General features: G+C 35.4%; 1 protein-coding gene across 6 annotated transcripts in view; it reads right to left on the reverse strand.

The window, feature by feature from the left end:
- Positions 1-2,144: 2,144 nt before the first annotated feature.
- The window catches only part of LOC120417562 (protein muscleblind), a 526,440-nt gene continuing 504,198 nt past the window's right edge, over positions 2,145-24,386 (reverse strand). For 4 of the 6 annotated variants that reach the window (XM_052708165.1, XM_052708166.1, XM_052708168.1 and 1 more), the window contains 3 exons: positions 14,639-14,697; positions 13,133-13,217; positions 2,145-7,967 (listed from right to left, as the gene is read on the reverse strand). In XM_052708165.1, coding sequence (XP_052564125.1) covers positions 7,816-7,967; positions 13,133-13,217; positions 14,639-14,697 — 296 coding nt within the window. In that variant the 3' untranslated portion in view covers positions 2,145-7,815. The remainder of the gene's footprint in view (positions 7,968-13,132; positions 13,218-14,638; positions 14,698-24,386) is intronic. The other 2 variants (XR_008212114.1, XR_008212116.1) reach the window with 2 other exon arrangements.

Genomic DNA, 24,386 nt, shown 5'->3' on the forward strand with positions numbered 1-24,386 from the left:
GTTTACATTATTCTACTTTTCACGACTATGTTTAAAAATATGCACCAAACAAATTGTCTACTCTTCTTGTAAAATGAGAGAAAATGCAGGATTTTTTTAGTTAGTAGAGAAAAATGTTTATTTTGATTCTCTTTCCTCTCAAGTCTCTCCAAAAAGATCATTTCTGTGTCCTGTTTTTGTGTATTTTTTCATGCATTTGAATTCATTGCAAGTGCAAATTAGCGATGATCATTTGGCGGCCATTGAAGGTAGGTTTTCACAGTTTTATGAGAGTGATATTAGATTTTATGAAATCATGCCTAAGAAAATGTGAATATATTTTTGTAATTCGTTCAACAATTTCACTCAGCCTATTCATAAAACGACCAAATTTGAGCATGAAAACTGACTGCATTCATGCGAACACGTACACGTGTTTGCACGATTATGCTGTGGGCTGTTCTTTCACAGTCTCGTTGCATACTTTCTGGAGTATTTGAGCACACCTTCTTTAGTTGCTACTTCTAATTTGAGTTGTTTTGAGTTTTTTTGGAAAGCTATGGATTCCCCTATGTTTATTAGACCTTTTGAAAAAAACGTTAAGGGGATATGGGAAGGCTGTTGTTCTAGTTGTTTTCACACAAAAAAACACCACAAATACAATTTTAATACTTACCTTTAAATAAGTTAATAAGTAAATAATAGGGATGTCATCAAAATAATGCTCTCAACCGCTTAAACTTGAATTGAATTTTTATTTCGAAAATAATTTTAGTACATAAATCAGTTTCATTCTTCCAGTTGTTTTTTTTTGTGTGTATTTGTGTCACGTTTGCCTTTTTCGCGTGTGTGAGTGTGTTCTGTATGTGTTTTTTATGTTTTGAGTTTTGAAAAAAAAGTGGTTGTACTTTAAGATTATTATTATTTTCTGTTCTCCGTTCACTTGTGAGTTTTTGTTTTTGTGTGTGACTGTGCTTTTTGTTGTTGTTTTGACAAACTGAAAGGAAATTAGTTTAGGCTGCACAATGATTGATCAGTATTTTATTTTTTTAATTCACTTTCTAGTGTTATTTTTTTGTCACATATTTTTTTTGTTCAATATATTTAAAAAATGGAACATATGTATAATTTGTAATATTTTTTATTTTCATTTTTTTTTGTTTCGGTTTCTCGAAAACACTAGCTTGTTTTTCTTATGATAATTTAGATACTTTTCTCATGTGTTCATTTAAATTTTATTTTATATTTTATATTAATCACTTAATCAAAGAATTGCTACACAACTAATCATAGGTTTTTCCTTAAGTTTCTTTAATAATAAAAGTGATGTTTTTTATTTATTTTTTATCAACAACAATTTATCGTTTAACATTATTTTATTACTTTTTTAAAAATTTAATGTTTTCCTTTACCTTTTTCGCGCATCCAATAATCCAGCCTGCTGCGCTCAATTTCATTGGAGTCCGAATTTTATCTCTTTGTTTTCTTCTTCCTCTCGATGTCAGGGGGTCCTGGTTGGAGTCCCGGCTTGCGGAACCAAATCCGCCCCCCCATTCGCGCTTCAACCGGGGACCCCCCCGCCACCGGAAGTTTTCCGTCGTGGGTCACTTTTGATTACTTTTGATTTCCATCTCTTACATGCGAATATCCCTTTTTATTCTCTTTTCTTCTTCTTGCTGCACAAACACGTGCGCTCGCACCCCCCTAATTCCATAGACTTGATCTAGTACGTTAAAATTTTCTTTAGAACTATCACAGACGCAGTGATGAATGCACGCACACACACACGTGGGTCACGCACGCACAACTACAAGCGCGGGCGCGTGTTTGTTTGCGCGCACGCGCTTGTGGGTGTGCTTGTTTGTGTATTCTGATCCACTTTTGCATGGGTTCCTTTGTTTTCATTTTTTCTCTTTTGTTGTTTTTGCTGTGTTCGAGTCTTTTTTGCAATTTTTGCTATGATTTTTACTGTTCCATGTTTTTTGTTTGTGTGTGTTTTATTTCTCTTTTGTTTTGTTCGCTTTTTCTTGTTTTTGGTTGCTGCTTTACCAGTTGTTTTAAGTTGTTTTGTTTTTCTTCTGCGGGAAAGTTTTGCTGTACTAGAGCAATGCTATTCTACTGCTTTCATCCTCAAGGTCACTGATTTTTTATTTTATTTTACTTCAATTTTACTTTTTCGTTAATGTTCACTACTTAGAGGACTGCACTTTGAGAGAGTTCGGGTCGTCTATTCGGTTACTGCTCAAGGTTTTCACTACGCTCACGTCCGAGTCCTCCTGCGAGGGGGGAAGGTTTTTGTTTGTTTTTTTTTTTTCACTAGTGAATAAGTAAACTGAAATACTTTCTGTGTGTTTGTGTCTGTGTGGTTGATTTTGTTTTTTCATATGTGGTTTATTATCAATAATGATAATATTGATTTATTCATACAATGTTGTTAAAGTATTTGTTTGAGTAAAGTTTTTAATAATATTATATTACTAAAAATCTTACAGATTATTCATATTAAGTTATTTTTGTTTTCCTTTTCATTACTTCAATTAGAATATTTGTTTTGTTTCACCTTTTTTCCCCCGATGCTAATATACTTTTTACAAATAATATAATCTTGCTATGTGTTGTTCTCTAGTTTGGATTTCACAAAAATCGTGTTGGGGGGTAGGAGAGGCTTCACATCGCTGTGAGTAAGAAAGGGATTAATCCACCTATGGTTTTGTTTATTGTTTAGTTCTTTCTTTCATGTAAGTTATTTGTGTTCTTCGTTTTTTTTTTTGCTAAGGACTTGCAGGTTGTGTGCGGTGTTTTTCCTCGTCGAAGAGCGGGTTTTAAGGTTTGCTTCTGCTGCTGTGGTTTTACGAATTTTGTGTGTTTTTGGGGAGCAAAAATTCTTCACAAAATGTACATATTTATTGTTGTTTTGTTGTGTGTGTGTGTCTTTTTGTTAATTTTTCACATTTTTATCGAATCCAGAATAGGCTGTCCGATTTTTCTCTATTTTCGGTACGGTTCTGCGGTGTTCAATTTTCATTAGTTTTTTCAGGAACATATTTTGTTAATTTTTTGAGATTTTTTCCGTTCAGAATTCCGTTTTCACACAACCTAGAATGTACTTCAAAGCAACAACAATTTCAATGTTTGATGAAAATGAGGATAGAAATTTCACAAAAATATTTGCATTAAAAGTTATTTCTTTGCACAGAAAAACAGTTCAAAAGCATGATAAAGTCATACATGTTTTTGTACTAAAAATGTTTGAAATTTCTAACTTATTTGAAAATGCTCCACATAAGGAACATTTTATCAACAGATTAGGCAAAAATAACATTTCTTTCTGTCCAGAAAAAAACTGAGTATTCTGCTTCGACCAACGGTCGTAAATACTGTTTAGTACAAAAAAACGAAACTAAACAAACCAATATCACAAGTAACAATAAGCGAAGAATGGCGATGTTTTGATGTGGGTTTGGTGTTGACTAGACACAAAAATTAAACGTGTTACGTGCTGCTGCCGTCGAAAAATTAGTCCTTTTGAGAGAGAGAGTTTTATTCGTTTTTTTTTCTTTTTGCGAGACCAATTAACAGGAACTAAGGTGTGTTTATGAGTGTGTGTACTAAAATTTCATGTGGTTTTCCGGGGAATTTTCCAATAATTTTTCGAGTGTGTTTATTATCCGTTTACTTTTTATGCTTAATATATCACAGTATTTGCTGTTATATCATTCAAAATAAAGTTCTGGTTTGGAAGTACTAAAAAAGAGTTTGTAAACAATACTAAGGGGATAACAACGTCAGTGGAAACAAAAATAATGTTATTTCTTTCTGTGGAATTGTTTCGAGTAAGTTGAAAGAAAACAAAAACATGTGATTTCATCACAGACAAACGAACCATTTGTGATTTGAAATGACCGTTATTTTCTAAACGATAAAATCGAATAAAATTTTGTCATCTGTTTGTCTGTGACTTTTCTAAGTTTGACAACGAAAAGTCCATGATAGAGTTGTTCGCATAAAGTAGATTGATTTCAAGTGGTTTTCTATTGCAACATTTTTTCTGTTCATTCTGTAACCAATTTTTCCGTTCTCTTTTGATTCATTCATCTACTGAAGTGATTCTTCTATATGAGTTTGATAAATCACCAAATAAAAATCATAACTTTGTCTGAGTAATTCAAAATCAACGGATGCATTCTGTTCTGATTCGTGCCAGTTCGATTCGATTTCTTCGCAGCAATTTGTGTTTCTTTTCTCTTTAGTGATTCTTATTAAAATACAATTTCATTGTGGTATTCTCAAAGTTTTTTTTCTCGTCGATCGGGTTTCCACTTTCATTAATTTACTCATAATATATAAATGTATCTCCTAGCTATCTAAAAAATATTTTTTCCTCTTGTGTGGTTATTTCTGGTTTACCTTTCCACCTTTCTTTCCTTACTTTTGTTGATTTTTCGCTGACTTGTTCGACGATTCGAAACTTTTCCCACAAAGCCCTCGGAAAAACAAAATCGGTACGACAGTCACGGCCTTTCAAAAACGGAACGGAAACAACGGAAACATTTCGTGACATTTCGGGACAGGACGAAGTTTGAGTAAAGGATTTCTTGTTGTTGATTTTGTGTAGTTTTTTCGATAAATTCTGTGATAGCGGATAGTTCTGATTTTACCCATTTGTTTTCTCTTTAGAAGATATGTGATTCAAACTTTTTTTTTTCATCTTTTTGAAGTATGCGAACATGATTGCGTTCACTTCTCTCACTATCAAAATCACTGGTTTTTGCTGCAAGTTCACTTTCCTAGCGTTTGTTTTTTTTCGAGAAAAAATCAAGTTTGGTGCAAAAAGGAAGATTTTCATAAAATCGTGTCCAGTTTGCGGCCTCGTGTATTTTCAGCTCAGTCTTGACAAATCATATTTGGTTCACCTTTTAAGATTGTGAGTTTGTGTGTGTGTGGTACTTTGCAGTTTATTTTGTCACTCTCTCCATTTTATTTTCTATGTTTTTTTCTTTTTCTAAAAATATATTCCCTTTATCCTTGAGGTACGGTTTTGGTTTCACGCTTAGATTTTTCGGGATATTTTTTTGCAAAAGCGAAAAGCGGAGATAATTTTTTAGTACACAAAATTTGCTGGACCGCAGCGCAGGGTTGCCAGTTGACAGGTTGTGGTGGGGTTTTGGGTGAAGTGTTTGCAGCAAGAAAATATCGCAAAATATACATTTACTGTTTTGTAACATTTTCTTGAAAATTTACCATAAACAATATTAAGTTTGGTTAGACAATGTAGAAGAATTATAAAGCAAAATTTCAGAGCGTCGTTTGCGCACAAATTCAAAACAAATGCATTGTAATTTATTTGAGTGTCAAACTAGCAGGGTTCGACTGTTTGTTTGACAGTTGTAAACAATAAAACTAATTTAACATTGAACCAAACAATGTTTCAAACACTTTGTTCCACCAATCCCAACCTGTCAACTTCATTCGGAAGCATTTGGTTCATCCTGTTAAGCAAGGTTAGATTTTTGACAGGCAAAGATTTCCTGTCAAAAATACTCACACAAAAAGGGTTCGAAAACAAAATCGCAAAATCAAAGTAGTCGTGACTGATGTGACTGATGCATTTGTGTGTACAGTACGACCTCGCTCGTTTGACATGGCTGTCAAACCAACGAGAGCCAACTGTTATTGTTTTGATGGGATCCGTTCCCGCAGCGCGCAAGCAAGCCATGATCTTTCCAGTTGTTTGCCCAGTGTTGCCAGATTTCGTTCTTTCTTCAACCATTTTTTTGCTGATTTTTTTTGTTTATCATATGTTTGCCTTAATTTTAGTTTTGTTTTTGTTTTGTTTTGAAACGATTCGTTCTTTTAGCTTTATTTTCCCTCTAATTATATTCACGTTGCGTTCACGGCGTTCGAAAAAACATTTAAAATGTTTGCCAACGCTGAACCCTGAAATCGCCAGTGATTCTTACCTTTGCTCGATAGATCCACTCTTCGTTCTAGGTTAGGTAACTTTACGTTCGAAGTTCCCACGTCGGATTTCAACTATAGTTTTTTAAGAAAATGTACACAAAACGAACGGAACCAATCTAACAATTCGAGGCCCAAATGGAAAGTAACGGGGAGAGTGTGTGGGTTTCTTTTGGGAATAATAATTATAATAATAGTAATACAATTTACAGTAACTTCAAAAGTTTTGCAAGTGTTTTTTTCTTTCGAGAGTCACTCTTCGAAACTTATTCACTTTATTAGGGGGGTTTGATTTAGTACTTACATTTTACAGATAGTAATAGGAATACTTTTGATTTAGTGTGTGTTTTTCTTGAGTGTGTACGTGTGTGTGTATTGTGGTTTCACTCACTTGGAGGAGAACAAAATAAATCTAACATCGTGAAAACCATACAGATACAGTTGTAAGGAACAAAAATATAAACAAATAAATCTCTTAAAAACAACATAATTAATAGTACACAAAATCTAAAGATACAAATAGAGAGGTATCATCATTTTTCGTCCTTCTGCTTCTTTCGTCGAGTTTTGCTATTCTTCAACCACTTTTGTTTTTTTTTTCATGATATTTAATATGAACGTATAAACTATACATTATCGTTGCTCCAATAGGACGTGATTTATCATTTTATTAGTTGAGTTTATTTTTTTAGTTTGTTTTTCTTCCTCTTCTCTTTTTTCATAACCTTTCCGCAAGAGTGTGTTTTCACCGCAACTTGTGTGAGTGTAAGTGTGTGGGTGCCATCTTGGTGTGAGTAGCTGTGAACGTGGGTATGTGACTCAGGGATGTAAATTGTGACAGAAGAAACGTGTAGTGTCAGTTTAACGTGTAGTGTTTTTGTGTGATGGTGTATATGAATGTTAGTACAAGTTGTAGATACTTTTGCAGGTTTTGGTAAATTAGTCAACTCTTTTGCTAAGATGTTTCATATTTCCTGTTGGAGGATGGTATTTTTTGTATATTGATTTCGTGTCCCGTTTCACCCCAACTGCTGTGGTGTTTGTATTTGCTGGTAGAAAGATTAAATCAAAACATTTTGTGAGTTTATGTGTTTGTGTATTGTGAGGATATTAGTAAATTTGTATAGGTCGCGCATCAATACGGAATTCAGTGTTGTCTTACAAAATTTAATACCAAGTTTCGTTAATGCTCTATTCTTTCCCGTAGAAAAAATGTATAGTTCAGAAATTTTGTGGTGTTAAATTGGAACTTATGATAATATATATTTGACGCTTTTTCGAATTTCAGATCTCTTTTTCGTTTTCTAAATTAAATACTCTAAATACAGTTAGTTAGATCTATTGTTCAGTTATCTTATGGTGTTCAGTAAATAATGAGAAATGCTCCAATATATAACGTATTCTCTACATATGAAAATATACAAAATACACAAAAATAATACAGATTTTTCTTCATAATCCCACAATAAGTAAACAAAAAACTAAACAAATCAAACGTAACCTTGAGTCAATAGTAAGTTTATCATATGTATAAAAAAAGTCGTGTAACACGCGTACAATAAAAAGTAGGAAACATATCGCAGAGTCAATCTGTACACAGAATTCATACAAAAACTTGCAAATTTCGATCTATTCGAGAGTTTAGGGTTAGGGTTAGTTGTGACTTTTGGGACATTCAATTGTTTTTATTGTTCTCGCTTTCACTGCTCTTGTTCTGCTGTTTGTTTTATCCATGATTGTGTGTTTTTGTTTTTATTTTAAAATTAACTCAAATTGGGGTTGGTTTTTTGCTGCTGCTGCTGCTGGATGTTGGTCACTGCTGTTGATGTGGGTGTGTTTTGCCTCGAAAATTTCACGGAGTTTTCACATGGTTCTTCACTATTCTGCTAGTTTTGCTGTGGCGGCCATCACGTTCGCTGGTGGCAGTACTATCGGTATGTGGTAATATTTACATTGCTTGCGCTTGCACATACCCTTTGCGTGGTCACGGCAGACCGCCACGCGCTGATCACATACTTCTACTTTATCACCTGAATTCCGTGGAAAAGGGAGAGCGTTTTGGGGGAGAGAAAAGAGAAAGGAGAATCGTTAGAATAGTGATAATGCAATTAATACACGCAAAACAACCAATGCGAATTCTTTGAACATCGGTATCGAAATTTTGAGCATCGAATGGTCATAAACGATCATGCACATTCGATGCTCAAAGCGCTTTGACCATCCGATGTTCATCTTGCTTTGAATCAAATTTGACAGTTCGTTTGATAGTGTGCGTGTCGCCACGCGCAGCTTTTTGCTGCTTTCTCTATTCAACGCTGGCGGCGCCACCGTGCATTGCCGCTGCTAGGCAGTACCGCTTTTCGCCACTAGATGGCTCTGTTCAAAGTTTTTGTCGCTAGATGGCTCTGTTCAATGAGTATTTTACGTAAAAATTAAACTGTTTGAGAGAATATTAGTCAAAGCATACATTTTTATTGCTTCAACTTTAAAATTAAACTAAATCAAACTGTTAACATTTATATAGTTTAATTTTCATGTTAAAGCAATAAAAATATATGTTTTGATTAATATTCCCTACAAAAGGAAATGAGCAATAAGACGTTCAATAATGTTTAATTCAGTTTTAACAACAAAAGTTTAACTATAAATCTTCGTTACTCCAGTCATCGGAAAACCACTTTCTAGTAGCAGATTTGAAATAAGGACAAAAATGCTGCCTTGTGATCTTCGCCTGTTCGATTCCAACCTGCGGTTTCCATCCGAGCTTCCGCTTGGTTATGCTCGACCAGCACCAGATCGACATCGATCGGCCGGAAGAACCGCGCTGGGGCAAGCAAGGCAAATTAGCACGAAGGTGTTAGGAAGTGGCGCCACGGACAGCTATCCGGACTAACGAGATGCCAGGAAGGCTCGGCATGACGGCTTACTCGGGCTGTAAATAAGAACAGATTGTTGGACATGTGACGAATAATCCCAATGTAGACTTTTAAACCTTCGTTTCGGCTCCAATTTCTCCAGGTCACGGATCGAGTCCAGCACGATTCAAGTGTAGATGTTGCCGCAGAGCACCAATGGTTGGCCTGGTTTAATGGTTCGAACAGTTCGAAGCACTGGAACTGCCGGACGAAATTCTCTAGTTTCTCAGAACGTACGCCTGGTCACGGGTGAGGGTGATGCGATCGACGTACGATTTGTAGACAAGCGTGAGGAGCTGATCTTCGGCAGCGCGTGGTGCGAATTGGCGTCGGGCTCGTCGTGTTGCTCGGCCGAGACGCCGTGAACTTAACACGTTAGGGCGAGGTGCGTTTAAGGCTCCAGATCAGCTCCACGTGGGCGGTCGTGAATTGTTGGACGTCTGAGGCAACGAAAGTGCTTTGCTCGATGATTTCCAAAAGACGATTCCAAAATTTAGCTAGCAGTAGATTTGAAATGTCCCGAAAATTTACCGTCGCGAGGAGGTTTCCGTTTTTATTCACCTCTGAATAACATTGATCAGATGGTCTTGCAGCATTCGATAATTTTCTCCGCCGTCAGTCGTTTGAATCTGCGCCCGATGCTTCTCCACCAGAAACGGCGTGAAACGCCTACACGACCTCGATCTTGGGCTTGTGGTAGGTCCATTTTTTTACATTGTCCAGCAGGGCCCCGTTTTTCGACCGATCTGTGCAGCTGTTCCCCGGGGACCTTGCTCAGGTAAAGGCGCAACCGCGCAGGCTGACGATCAGCACGCGCTGGTACTTGATTTTGCACTATTCCGAGGTGTTGGATCTGAACGGGAGAAAAGATTGAAATAGTTTTCTTTTAATTATTGTTCTTCTTCAACTTACTTACTTACAGCTCGTACTTGCCGATTAGCTCGGTGAACTCCTGCAGGACTTTCGTCTTCGTGGTGGGGTCCTTTTTGAGAATCTTCTTCAGCACGATCTGAAAAGTGTCGTCCAGGTTCGGGTCGATGCCCTCGCCACCGTGGGTTTCGATCTGGACAAACTCGGCACGACCGGCATCTTGCTGCTGTCCAGCGTCGGAACGTAGTTGCCTACATTTCCTCATTCCGGCCACTGCTAGACAAAGTCGCGGTTGACCGATTTAGGCCGGTTCCGATGAGTGCGTCGATGAGTGCTTTAAGACCGTCGATCTGTCGGCTGGCCAGTTTGTTGTTGAACCCGGGTCGTTTGGATGAGTTTCTCCGATTTGTCGCCATCCAAACCTTCCGAGCACCGTGCTCATCCACGAGCTGCGCAACGCAAACTTCCCGCACCAGCTGCTCATCGCAGTAGGCTGCCTCGCGGGTCATGTCCCGCGACGCGAAACTGCAGCCAGCTTACTGCGTCCGACACCCGAAGTGGTTCCGTGGCAGAGGAGTCCGTTTCTCATGTATCGCAGCTCAGCTCCAGCTGGGTCACCCGGAATGTGACCTCTTTTCGATGGTGAACTATGGGGAACCAAATTTACAGTTAACAAAACGTTTCTCGCGTTTTCCTAGTGCACCCAACATACCGTGTGTTCACTTCTGCCTGATGCGGATCGGAAAACATTTTGTCCACCGGCTGGAACCAATTTTAGGCACACACGATCGCGCGGCGAGCACGGAATCACCGGAGGAAAATTTCGCGGTTTGACTGCGGTTGATGAGATAAAAAATGAAACGTCAAATTGCTCACGAAGAAGAGTGGGCTATTTTAAAAAGGGCGAAGAAGAAATTCTTCGATAGACGGTACGTTGGCCGCAGATAGCACGCACACTAAAACAAAAACCAAATCGGATGAATCGTATTGTCGTAGTGTGCGTGATTTTAGTTATGCTTTGAACATTCGATGTTCAATAACTTGAACATTCAATGGGTTAGCCGGGTTGACATTCAACGTTCAACGGAATTTCTTTGCGTGTACATATGGTCTTGAAAGATATTTTTTACGAAAAAGAAATTTGAAACTCATACTTTTAAGAATTTGAAATAAAGCAAACTATTTCAAACTTTTTGTAAAAGTTTAGATCTAAGGTTTAGAATCGATTAAGTTACTTTTTGCTAGACTAGAATATGATGTTTGATAGTTGATATTTGGAGCTTTAATTTAAGGTTTAATAAACTATTTTTTTTTTTGCTATGTAGGTATTTTTTGAATACCGTAAACCGGAGTGTCATTGATAGAATTAAAATTTATGTTTCATAATTTATTCAACTGGAAGACTTGTCTTAAAATTTATATTTTAAACATAAAATGTTCATGTGCGTTTTTTTAAATGTTGTTTTTCAATAGGGCTTTCAAAAAAGATTCCTTGAAAATTGTTAATTTAAATACCGGCGTGATTTTGGTAGTCGTTGTGCTTCTTACAAGTAACAGCATTCAAAGTGTGCATGTTGAATTGACTTCGTCAAATTGACGTTAAGTTATAATACTTTTCATATTATACTTGAAAACATATTAAAATTAAATGTTTCATTTAAATTTAGGTTAGTAAATACATTGTATAAAATTTTTGTCCCTCGGCTAAAAATTAAATTTTGAATTTTAGGCCTAATTTTAAAATGTTTGATGCATTTGTGTCAGATTTCACCGAAGTAGTCCGATTAAAATTAATAACCAAATTGATTTTTTTATGAAAACATCAATTTATGTTGCCACCAAATCCAATTCGGTAGCATGAATAAACAATTTCCAAATGTACTAATAATCTTGCTCTACTTAAAAACCTATCATTTGGATGATTATGCTTTCAAAAATTTAAATTGAGGTTATAAGCCATGGAATTACCATTTCAATGGAAAAAGTGTGTTATAATGACATAAAATTAAAAAAAGTTGGATCTTTTTCGAGATTAATAACACAATTTTTCTTCTATTCACAACTCTAAAATTATTTGAATTTTTTTTTGGTTTGCTACATTTGGTAAGAAATTGGTTATGTTCAAAATTATGTCTTAACATGCTGGGTACCATTTTGCTTCGAAAATTACAATATTCATTAGACTTTATTGAAAAAATAGTGTTGTTATAGTGAAAACGAATTATAAAAGTTTTTTTTTGCTTTGAATCAAAATCATTATTATCTTTATGAAAAAGCTACTTATACTTTTTTTATTGGTTTTGTTTTTAAAGCTTTACGAAGATTATATAATTTAACCGCTCAAAATCGAGTTGTTAGTTTGTTTTATTAGAGTTTGTAAGAAACAGCAAAAGAATGTTCAGTCTAATTTACTTTAATAACTTTAAAACAAAGCTTAAAAATAAAGGTTATTTTTTAAAATTAATGTTTTTTTTACTTTGAATGCCTTTTGGAGATACATTTTTATTTCTTTTCTAGTAGATTTAAATTTATCATATAAGATTTTTTAAATTGAAATTTGCGTTGATTAAAATTTTAAAGACTTTAGAAAAAAGACAAAAATTTAATATTTAAAATATCAAGCCACATTGTCAAAATTAATTTATATATATTTTAATGTTAAAAATAATGTTGTGTTCAGTGGTTTTAAAAAAACTGATGATGAACATTCTCTTTAAATTCTTCTCTAAATAGCTTCACCTGATCATATTATCATGTTATTTAACAAATTTGTTATGATATAACATTCTATAATTTAATATTTCAAGATTTTTAGCAGTGTACTTTTTTTCTTTATATTATCTTCATATCATTATCCATAATTTTTATTGATTAAAAAAGGTGGAGCAAAATATTTTGTAAAATTAATTAGTCGAACACAATTGGTTATGTTGTATGGTAGTCCAAATTTGCAGAATACATTTAGGTTCCATCATATTTAAATTCTTTTATCAATTTTTCTTCAGCTTTAAAAAATCCAATTTAAATTGTCATTTCCAATGTAATCAAATTGAAATAACCAAGCTATTATTTAAACATTTGAACCAAAATTTAATTTTAAAATGCCGGTGACATTGAATAAAAAAATCGGTAAACATTAGAACGCATTTCAATCGTCAATGCATTTTTGAACTAAATACGAAAGCAATATTGTTAAAAAAGTTTGCACCATGATTTTGATGAAAACCAGGTTTTTTTTGTAGAGGTGCATGGTTCTTTTGAAAAAAAAATCGGTGTACAATTTTTAATAATGAAAATATAAGTTTTTCAACATTTTAACTTTTAATTTTAATACTTCAAAAATTTTAAAAAATTACATAAAATACGTAACAATAATTCTTCAAATAAATTGTGAAGCCATTCATACTTACACTCCATTAGATGTACGAATCTACAGGTCGGACGCGTGCACATCGATCTATTAAAATCTTGGCACACCGGGAGGGTGTCCAGTAACTGTAACGGAGGGACAAGAGATACAGACTTTCGATTAGTTTAGCCTTTATTTGCACTCGGGCCGCGCGTGATGGAGGTAAAGAAAAAAAAAAAACAGAAAATAAAACGGAAAAAAACAAAAGAGTTTCAAAAACAAAGAAAACGAGAACAAAAGAGTGGTGAAAATTGAAGGATTGTTTGATATTTAGATAAAAAGTAGTGGTGGTTTTTTTTAGGGTGATGAGGGAGAGGATTTGTTTTTTTTTCAAAAAAAGTATTTTTCTTAAAGGGGTAAGGAATGTAGGGTCAATCCAAAAATGTTTTGTTTTAAGATTATTTGATGAAGTGCGAGGACTCAATGTGTATGTGTTGGTGAAAGAAATCAGTTTGAAGGATTTGATGACATTTGTTTATCGGTGGGTTGGGGAAATCGGGACAGAGGGTTTGAAATTTAATAATATTTTTCTTTTTGGTTTTGGTGAGAATTGGACCTAACAAGACACAATGGGTTATCTTTGTTTGCCTGCCTAAGGTGAAGCTGCCCTATTTTGATCCTATTTCACAGTGTTGTTGTCATGTTTTGACGTTCATCGAGTTTGGTTTCAACAGTTTCTTCACAGTTTGAGAGGCCTGACTTTACTAAAACACACAGTTTAGTGGGTCTAGTTCTGAAGATCATTTCGAGACTGCCAGCTGGTACATTCGTCGTACTTCAAATTGATTAGGATTTTACTCTAATTAGAGTCGAAGAAAACGAAGGAACGAAACACTGAAAATTTGCTAATCAAAAAAGCGAACACTGTTTCCATTTTTTGGGCGCATAAATAAGGAAAGCACAGTTAGTAGTACAAGGTAAGGTGGTAAGAAGGTAAGCTAGTATCCGTTCGTTCTGGTGGTATTGGTGTGGGCGCGTGTGTTTGTGTGTTTGTTTAGAAAGAAAGAAAGTATAAAAGTAGATACTAAGCGGTCAGGCAGATCATTCTCCAGCGGCAGCCCATCGATTCAAACACAAAAAAAACTATCCTGATAATACCATATGGAAGAGTTCTGAACACTGCACTGGTCTAAAACCCAACAAAAAAGCTTTCAAGGCAGGAGGTAGAGAGGGCATTTGTGTCTTTTATCGTGTGATTTTAAGCATAAAATTAAAAATTCAAAACAAAAAAAAAGAAGCGAAACTAAAAAAAACTAAACAAGCAGTGCTCTGTGCTGCCACCAAGCGGAGTTCGTCGTCGACGATGCACAACAGCTGTCAAAGTTGGCGGCCAGAGGCGTAGGCGGGCGGTGGGAGCTGTCATTCGCGTTCTGGAATAAAGCTTTAACTAAAGAAGGGGATTTCGGCAACTTAAAAGAAAGCAAATTTTAAGATTTTTTTTTTTTGGGAAAGCGGCAAACAAATAATAACAGGGTAAACAAACCAACATAAGCACGATAACCTGTACCTGTCCATTGGTGTCGGTGTAGATTACGTAGGGGGCATTCATGGGGATTGTTGATGACGCTGCGTTGGTATTATTTTTGGTTTTGAGAACGGCATTTAACATGTCACAGCAAGGCACGTATCATCGCAGTGAATTAATTAACCGATGCAGTGATTGTTTGTTTGTTTTTGCATGACATTTACGGAAATTGAGAAAGACCATGGAAGGAGGGGCAAGGTGAGGGGCACAAGTTTGATTGACAAGTGCGAGAGTCAATTAAGAGACAAAGGGTTTGCAGAGAGTGACATCCAATACGATTCGGTGATTGTCATGCAGTGGCGTAGTAATTTGAGGGGGGAGGGGGCGTCAAATGACAGCGATGCAGCGGATCCGTGGCGCGTCGATGTTTGTCAAAAGGAAATCATGATTTCAACAAACCAAACAAGCGTAACCAAAACGGAAATTATCGTTTCGTAATCCGGTGAAACGATCGAAAGCGTGAAATAAAACAAAGTGGAAAAAGAACGTATTGAAATTATGATTTAAAAAAATTTTGCTCAATAAACAAAAGTTGACATATTTTTTACGGGAAAATAACGGAAACAAACAAACGTCAATGTAAAAACACACTAAAAGCAGAACTAATCAGGCCTAAAATAAAGATTTACACAAACAAACGTCTAAAATACGGGGGGAAATCAACGGTCGAAGAAGTTAGTAGCGTTGTTCGAGCTGGCTGGGAAAGTTTGTTTCAAAAAGTTTGTGTAGGTTGGGCAAAATTACGTTCAACAATTATATATATTTTTTCAAACACTTGTGCTTACTAAAGCCATTAAAAATATGTAAGATATTATACTGATATATCCGAAAAAACAAACCCACTGAATGTAAAGAGCTAACAAAGGATGGAAACTCTGAGCTTTTTCTGTATTTGACAAATCTAGCTAAACGTATCTATTTTTGTTGTTTTTTGTTGTTCTTCAAGCCACAATCAATAAAAGCGGAGTCGATAAAGAGTGATACTATAGAAAGAGGGGATGGACTGGTGGAGGTCAAGGTAACTGCAACGTGAAAGGTGTGTGGTATAAGTCATGCACGATCATCCAAAATTATTTCATTTTGTAGTTTTCTCTCAATCTCAAGAAAGTCGTCTCTTCGGAAAAGCCAGTGAACAGGAGAGCAGCTCTCATTTCTCTCAATTTCTCACGCTTATTTTCTCTGCAACCGTTTGCTCCCAAGCAAGAGAAAACTGGAGCAGAGCAGAGCAATCGAAGCTAGGAGAGTTGCTCTCTTGCTCACTGTCTTTCCGGGGGTTACTCGCAGTCAAACTCAATGTTTACATTAAAGCGAGCGAGTTTAACTAAACTGTTTACATTTGCCAAATTCAGAGTTTAGGAAACTTCAAAACAAGCCAATTTAAATGATCGTGCAGTGAAACGTCAAGCACACCTTCCACACTGCAACCACCTTGCTGAAGTGACGTTTTGTTTGTTTGTTTGTTGGTGGGAGGAAAAACTATTGTTTACTGCTTTGTTGTTTTTTTTTCGAGTGTTGGTGTGTGAGACATAATGGGATGACAACGGGGTGTTCACAATCGAACCAAAAGAGAGAGATATATATGGGAGAGAAGCGTTTTACATTTACAATCCGCGCTCTTTGTTCGATGAGAAAAAGTTTACAACATTGATTCAATCAGTTTAATTCAGAGGCGTAGTTTTGTGGGGAGGGGGGGATTGGTGGGCAGGGGGGAAACAAGATGGCGACGGTTTTGGGGTTCCGATGAATGGGGGGAAGGCAAATGGATGGATGATGAGAGAGGATGTTTTTGTGAGAAAGAGAGAGTGAGATAGGGAGGTGTAAAAGTGACGTAAAGTAGGGGTGATCAAAATGTGCTGAAAATAGAAACTCATATACGAAAAATGATAAAATATATAGTTTACGAAAGCGGTTAATATTCACTAAATGAACTACAAGCAATCAAACCAAGACAGTTGTCATTTGCTGGAGTGTGTGCGTGTGTGAGGGTGTGTAGGGGTGTTCATAAAGGCGGTGGCTAAAGTTGTTGAATGGTTGGCTGTTGGTAGTGGTGAAAACTGAGCTATTTTTTTTGTTTGTTGTGCACAAATTTGGCGTGGTGTGAAACAATTGAAGCTATTTTGTTATGTGGTTAGCTTTTAGCGGTTGTGTATACGGAGTGTCTGTAAATAAAACACAAAAAAGAAATTAAAATGAAGTAAAAATAAGGTTTAGTAGTTTGTTCTACTCTACTCGAAAACTAAAGCTTTTAAAATATAAACAATGTGTAAAATAAGAGGCTACTTCTACGGTGTGAGCTGTGTTAGTGAGGTGACAGTTGTGGTGAAGGAAAAAAAAACTAAAAAATGAACTTAAAAATACAAGCAAATAGCAGTGCAAACTCTTACCTCCTATGCTCGCAACATCAGCCGAAGCGTTTTATATTTATAGAAATACGTTTATATGGATTGGCGTGGAATTTGAATTAGATACATACTCAAATCAATAAGTAACAAAACAATTTCGATATACTTCCACACACTGGTCAAACCGATTACAGAGATGTAGGCTTTAAGGGCATTTGGTATGTGGTAAAATATATATGTATGAATACAAAAACAGTAGAAATACGTAGCTATAGCCTAAGGAAGAGACGCGCCCTCCGGTGAAGAGGACAGAGGCATTCTTTTTTTTTCATGAAACACACATCCCATGTTTTCTTTTCCTATGTAGAAAACCAAACAACAGTTACAAAAATACGATGAAAAGTACAAAGTACGGGCACCGTCCAAAAATTACGCAACGCTTTCAAAAACAAGCAATAATTTTTAAATACTAGCACGCACTACGTAATTTTTGAACGACCCCATGTCACAGAAAGTTCTTTCTAAAGCCGAGAAAAAATAACAAAATGGGGACAAAGGTGGTGGTGGTTGGTTGGAATAAGCTAAAATAATATTCAGACATGCCATCAAATTAAGTTTCCGGATGCTCCGTCGCCAGTGCAAACTTCTATTGTTCTATTGTCACGTTGACGTTCATTCAACACCTCTATTGATCCATGGCACCGTGAACAATCTGTTTTCTTCCAATACCATTACACAAGCGCGCAACCATGCATTAATACTTTGAAAACTTTTAAAAATATGTCAGATTACTACGGATGTGAATTTTTGCTAAACCTAGTCCAAAACAATACATCTAATACTATGCCTGACCAGAGAATTGGCGGATTCTGGGATAAATTCAGCCAAAAATGTGTTTACTAAACATTTTTTGGTCATATTACTTGCTTAGGGCAGATCCAAAACCTTTACCATTTTCAGCTTTCTTATTCTATATGACTAACCAAGTTTAAATCTATTAGTCAATTTCTGAAAAAAAGTTATTGAAATGAGCAGAATGACATTTTTAATTCTATTTTTGGGCCACACCCAATGAACCAAGTGATTTTTTATTTCAAAAAATAGCTTTGGTCATAGTACTTGCTTAGGGTGGATCTTCATCCTTATCTTTTTCCACCCTTTCAACAGTCGAATTCAATAAAAAAAAATTCTTGAAACCGTTTAGTCAAATTATCACTACATTTCATTTTTTCAAAGTTATGTTTGGTCATATCGCTTGCATGGGGCGGATCCTATTCTAGAAAGTTTCAACAAAAAAGCTGTCATGAAATTTGCGATTGTGTTTGAATGTGTGTGTGTCTCGAGCCGAAAGCGCATTCCTCAGTATCGCTATTGTTTCACTTGTTCTAGTATTGGTGACAAGAGCAATCAATTTCGCACAAGATCCCAAAGCGTACATGTATTGGTGTCAAATTGTAGAATGATGCAGTAATGCAATGCTTTTGTTTTTGTTTCTTGCTACATGTAATGGTATTGGTGTATGTGTGTGTGTGCTGCTACTGCTCTTGTTGTCATCAGATGCTGCCAACGCAGTTTTAACATTGAAAAATTTGCTTATTTGCTATAAAAAAAACACTAACATGGCGCGGGGGTGGCGGTACAAGTGGTCGAAAATGGTTTGGTCGAAATTGTTTGCTGTGGACAGTTGGCGGGTTCAAAATTGCACACAAATGAAAATGATTCTGTTTGCTTCATCCATCGAATTTTGGTGGGGCACTTCGGTTTTTGAAATGGAAGCACCTATTTTTGGGCTATGGGAAAACACGAATAAATTAGAAAAACCATCTAAATATTGATGCACGGAAAGAAACCAATTGGAAACAATAGAGCCATAGTGTGCTGAATGATGAAATTGACAGATTTTGATTTGTTTTGCTGTTTGGAAAAAAAAAAACTAAAAACAAGTAAGATGAAAGAACAGATGTGGAAAATAGAGAGCAGCAGATATAATATATATGTATAGACGTGAGATCAGATCTATTTACAAGCCACACTTTCTTCACGGTAACGATAATCGTCACTTATAGATATACACATACTGATATATATGGGAGAAAGAGAGAGAGCGAGAGAGGGAAACCGAGTACAGCAGTTGCGTTACGGAACCAAACCAAATGTCAAATAATATTGGCGTTTTGTGTTTTCATTGAAATGTAAACAATTATTTTTATTACATGCATTTTCTTTTTTTAGTAATATAAACTAATGGTATAGTCGTAATTATAATGATATATATCAATAATATAGTAATAGTTAATAGCTTGTTTTACAATTTTCTTATGTTTTCCCCTCCTGAAATACAAATTTTATCGTGCTGTTTTTAGTACAAGTTTCATGTTTTCTGTTTCCAATTACAAATACTGCCTAGGTTGTTCAATATGATTTCACTTTGCGCTAGTTTTCCTCTTATTTCCCCTCTTCACTACCAGGATAAAGAACAATTCCCAACCGTTCGATTCGAATCTCGCAAGAACGGCGGTGCATTTTTTTTCGAACCGGGAACCCTTTTGTGCTAAAAAGTTTAGTACAAGCTACTTGCTGCTATTTCATTTCCATTGTTCGAGAACACCACAATACTGCACGTTAAACCTAGGAAACGCATTCTGCTTGCTTTTTCATTCTCCGGAGATCTAAACCTTAAAAAACAGTGACTTTTCCCCGTTTTTTCTCTCTTCAGTATGTCAATTCCCCTTGTTTTTGTTGTTTTCGTTATAACAAACTTAGTTTAACAATCTCACGGTGAAATTAGTTGATTGTAGACTAAAGTAAAAGTTAAGGAAAAAACTCGACAACCTAATCTAATTTTCGAACCGAGAGAGGGAGGGGAAGCAGGTGTCGAAACCAATTCCGTGTCCCTTTCCGCCCCAACCTCTCCTCCGTAATTTTTGTCCGTTGTCGATCTTATTAGGCACTTATTCGAAAACACAACTTTGCAGTACAAACACTTAAGTTTTTTTTTTACCCCAAAGTCTGGTGTTCTTTTCCCCCGTGATTTAAAAAATTGTTGCTTATTTTTTTTGAATTTTAAAAATTCCTTATAGACATGAACGGATGAGGAAAAATGATTTGAGGAATGGCCCTGCTAGGAGGATTTACGCGTTGCGAAATTTAGTCTGTTTTGATTTAAATTTGAATTACGTTAAACCTATCGCGATCGTTACGGTTCTTTGGTTCGATGTGTTTTGTTAGCAGGTGTGAACAGACCTGCTGTTGGTTGTTTTAAATTTTAAAACCTCATAAACAAGAATTAATAACAACATTATTTTCTGGAATTTAAACAAAATATTTCAGATTGTTTAAATACAAATCAAATCAAATGTTAGCAAACTTACATCATTTCACGAAATTTAAATGAATTTTATCAAAAAATATAGTAGGCGTGGCGTTTTAAGACATGTCACTAACACATCTTTAGTTTGGACGCGTCGCAGAGAGCGCCGAATAAAAAAATCTCAGCGAAATTGTAAAAAATCACTTCACTTAAACTACTTTGTTTGTTTGTTGTTGTTTTTTTTTTACCAAATGTTGCCTAGTTAATGTATTGCTACCTGAACACATTTCCTATTATTTTTTCAAATAAAGAATCATATATCACTATTGATTAAGAATTTGTTTTATTTATCTAAATTTTTCATTATAAATTAAACTTCTATTTAACCCAAATTGAAAATCAGAAAATAGATAATTTAAAATAGACAAGCCTTCAGATTATCGTTAAATATTATAAACAAATTATGCAACGAACTTTTGTGTCACCACGGAAAACAAAATAAAAATCCTGCCTAAGCTTGACATTGAGAAATCTGGCTTTTCAACTTCTTTAATAATTCTCACTGTCAAAAATTCTTTTTCTAATCTTAAAATCACAAGTTTATTGTGTGTGAATTAGCGTAATAAAATGTTTTGAAGCAGTTTTCAAAAGTTTCGAGCACTTTGAAGCTAAGGGTTAGGCGTTTCTATGTATTTGTGTGTTAGCAGAAGGTGTGTGTGTAAGTTTACAATCAGTTTTTTATCTGTTGGTGGGGACATGTTGTGCTGCTCGCGCCGTTATGAACAATAGCAAAAGAGAGTGTGAGAGAGCGAGAGAGAGTTGTTTAGAAGAACTAACTGTCAAACAGTTGAATGTGTTTGTGAGCGGGGGGTGAATTTTTGATCATTCGTCAATTTTTAAGGCTGCAACGCGGCTTATAATATCAAGAAGCGAATAAATATATAGTCTATACATAAACAGCAACGATCTAATAAAAAATCCCATTTACTGAACAAACAAAGCAGTTTTGTTTTTAAAGTTTGCTAACCATCAACCATATTTGTTTTAGCGTTTTTTTTGTGTGTATTTGTGTGAATGTTTTTGACAAGCTTATTTTTTTCGCGCAGAATGAGTGTCAAAACTCTATTAATATTAACAAAAAGTACAGCTAAAAGTAGCATCATCGAACGCAACGTCGACTTAGCAAGCGATTCTATACAAATATTTACTCAACTTAAAGTGTACGATAGATAGGTTTAACTTAATTCAAATATTAATGATTAATTGAGTTGTTTTGCGTTTTTTTTCGAGGGCAGGATGAAATGCGGGGATAGAGCAGTTTAAGCGTGGCAGAGCATTGCCTTTAGGGGGAGGCGCTTACTTAGGGTAAATATAACGTAAAGAATAGTAGGAAACAAACACCGTGATTGTACTTCGGTTTATTTTCATCGAAAATTAAAAAGAAAATGGTTGCGCTGATTGTGGGCAAAATCGCGGGCGCATTTAAGCAGACAGGGCAAGACGGCTCAAATAATAAGGAAAGTGGGCGGGGAAAAGCGGGGTTAAATGGGTTGAAATTAGGTGAAGGCGACATAGAGTCGACGTAGTCGGGTTAGTGCGGTACTTATGGCGGGGTTATGTTAGCAAAGAGGTTTTGAAAGGGGGAATATGCATTTCACGAAAAAGGGAAGAGCGGGGCGAGAAAAAGCTTTTTTTTCTGTTTGTCAGGCGTACAACTATCTACAAATCTTTTTCACTAAAACAAACGATACGAGATACAAAATCAGCTAAGAAGTACAGTAAAAATACGTCCCAACGGTACCAATAACTGTCGATCTAGTAGCCAAACATAGCTTAAATGAGACATTTGACAGCTGACATTTGTTTTTACTTTGGAAAAACGAAAACATACTTAACATTTTTTTTTCTGAGGAAAATGCAAAATAATAAAATGCAAATAAACTGAATCACTAGATGGTTTGCAGCATTTTTGTTTACTGATATTTGTATTATCTTCTACGCATAAGGGATTCTAGATTAAGTAATATGAGTTTGTAATAGCATTCTAAACTTTGTTGTTGTTGTCAAACTGTAGCTTTTAATTCAATGATCTACGATTACTGTCTGCGAAACTGCACACAGCTGACATTGCTGTCAATTCGGCGCAGCGCACTATGTTTTGTATGTTTTTGTTTTTGTTTTCATATGCATCAATGCTATACAGTACACACGAGAGGGGGGAGGGAGGAGTAAAGTTTACTTTCTTTTGTTTTGTTATTCAAACAATTCGTTTATCATTATTATCAATGCAATTAGTTTTCGTTTGTTTTTCTTTTCTCTTTTTAAATGATTGTTTTAGCTTGTTTGTCTGTGTTCTAAAATACATAAGTACAAGTCTACGTAGATTACTTAGCTAGCAAATAGGGCGAACCTACGTTCGGTTTCGGACTACTAGATTTCACTGTATTTTTTTGTGTTGCTTACTGTTTACACTCAAACCAAATGTCTGCTATTAAGGGGAAATGCTTTTAACAAAGAAGTTTTGTTTTATGTTTGTATGTTTTTTATAGTGTAAAATGTGTTTTGTGGACGTTCCACAAGTTTTTCTCGAAAAACATGTATACAAATATATACTTTTGTGGGTGTGAGTGTGTGTTTTGTATCATTCTGCTAATTTTTATCATAAACTATCGGTAAAATAGAGCTCTCACAAGCATCAAAATCTGTAGCGATACTGGTTTACTTATTCACTTGCTTACTTTTTACACACAATTGTAATACACGTTTGTGTTTGTTTCAGTTTAAATAGTAAAGTAGTAGTAATAGTAGTAGTAGTAGTAATAGCGTTGCTCGAATTCCGTAGTAACTTTTGTATTGGTTTTTATTCCGTGGGCATTGTAAGTGAATCATTTCGTTTGTATGTGTGTGTGTGCTACATTTGTTTTTCTCACCATTTTCGCATATTTTTGTTTAAGTAAATTTGCAGTGTATTGATAGTAGTAGTGGTAATTGTGTTAATAAGTTTCCGAACACGTGGTTTGTTTGCGCCAACAACCCCAACATTTGCTGCATCATCTTTGCAATTGTACACAACCTTTCGATAGTTTGTTTCCGTTTGTTTTCAACAACTTTTGTCGAAATCTCTTGCAGGAAACTTGCATGCAATAACGGTTCACAAGTTGTATGTGTATATAATATATTTTACGTTTTGTATAAAAATAGTAAGTGAATTAGTATCAAGGAACACAAAATCAGAAAGAATAAGAAACCTATCACAACTTTATGTTAAGTTACATTATTTACACTTTAGTACCTATTTCATCATATTTAACACTAGAGTAAATCACTACACGCTAAAAAAATAATTGCAAACTTGAAACTAAACAAAAGAACAAAATCTAAACTCCTAATCTAACCGCTTAAAAAGCCACCCGTTATGGCTCAACTACACGTGTGACTACAAGTTTCAAAATTTCTCTGTCATACTTAGGCTTAAAACTTGTCTTCCTACGTTTGTATGCGTGACACAAGATCGTTTACCTTCTTTCCACTAAACTTCTAAACTTCATTGCGAAATGCTGTCAAAATAAACCGATCGAAAACAGAACAAAAACAAAAAATACAGGGGAACTTTTGCGCAGCGTGTAATGTTTTTGTGTGTGTGGGTGTTGATTTTTTGAGTTCTGTCAAACAGAACATGTGTGTGGGTGTTTGTGTTGGAGTGTTTGCAAGCGAAGCGGGATTTTTTCTGCAGCATTTATTTGTGTGTGTGAAGCTATCACAGTTTCATTATTTTGATTCTTCCCTTTTTCTTCTCTTTTTTTTCTTTTTGTAAGAAAAAAACGCCTTGCAGTCAAGTGACAAAAAACAAACAAAAACAAAACCCAAACTACCCGTATGTATAAATAAACAAATGTGTGTGTACGGTACACAAAAAAAAGTACTTTTTAGTAAACAAAGACAGCTATAACAAAACTAGTACAGAATTTTAGCGTTCACTGGAACCGTGAACCGGGTTTTGCTTCCAACAGAATTGCACCTTAAATTAACTAAATTTGTTTTTGTTTACCTTCACTAACGACAAAATGATGCTATTCTT

This window comes from Culex pipiens, chromosome 2, assembly GCF_016801865.2.
Source record: "Culex pipiens pallens isolate TS chromosome 2, TS_CPP_V2, whole genome shotgun sequence".
NCBI classification, from domain to species: domain Eukaryota; kingdom Metazoa; phylum Arthropoda; class Insecta; order Diptera; family Culicidae; genus Culex; species Culex pipiens.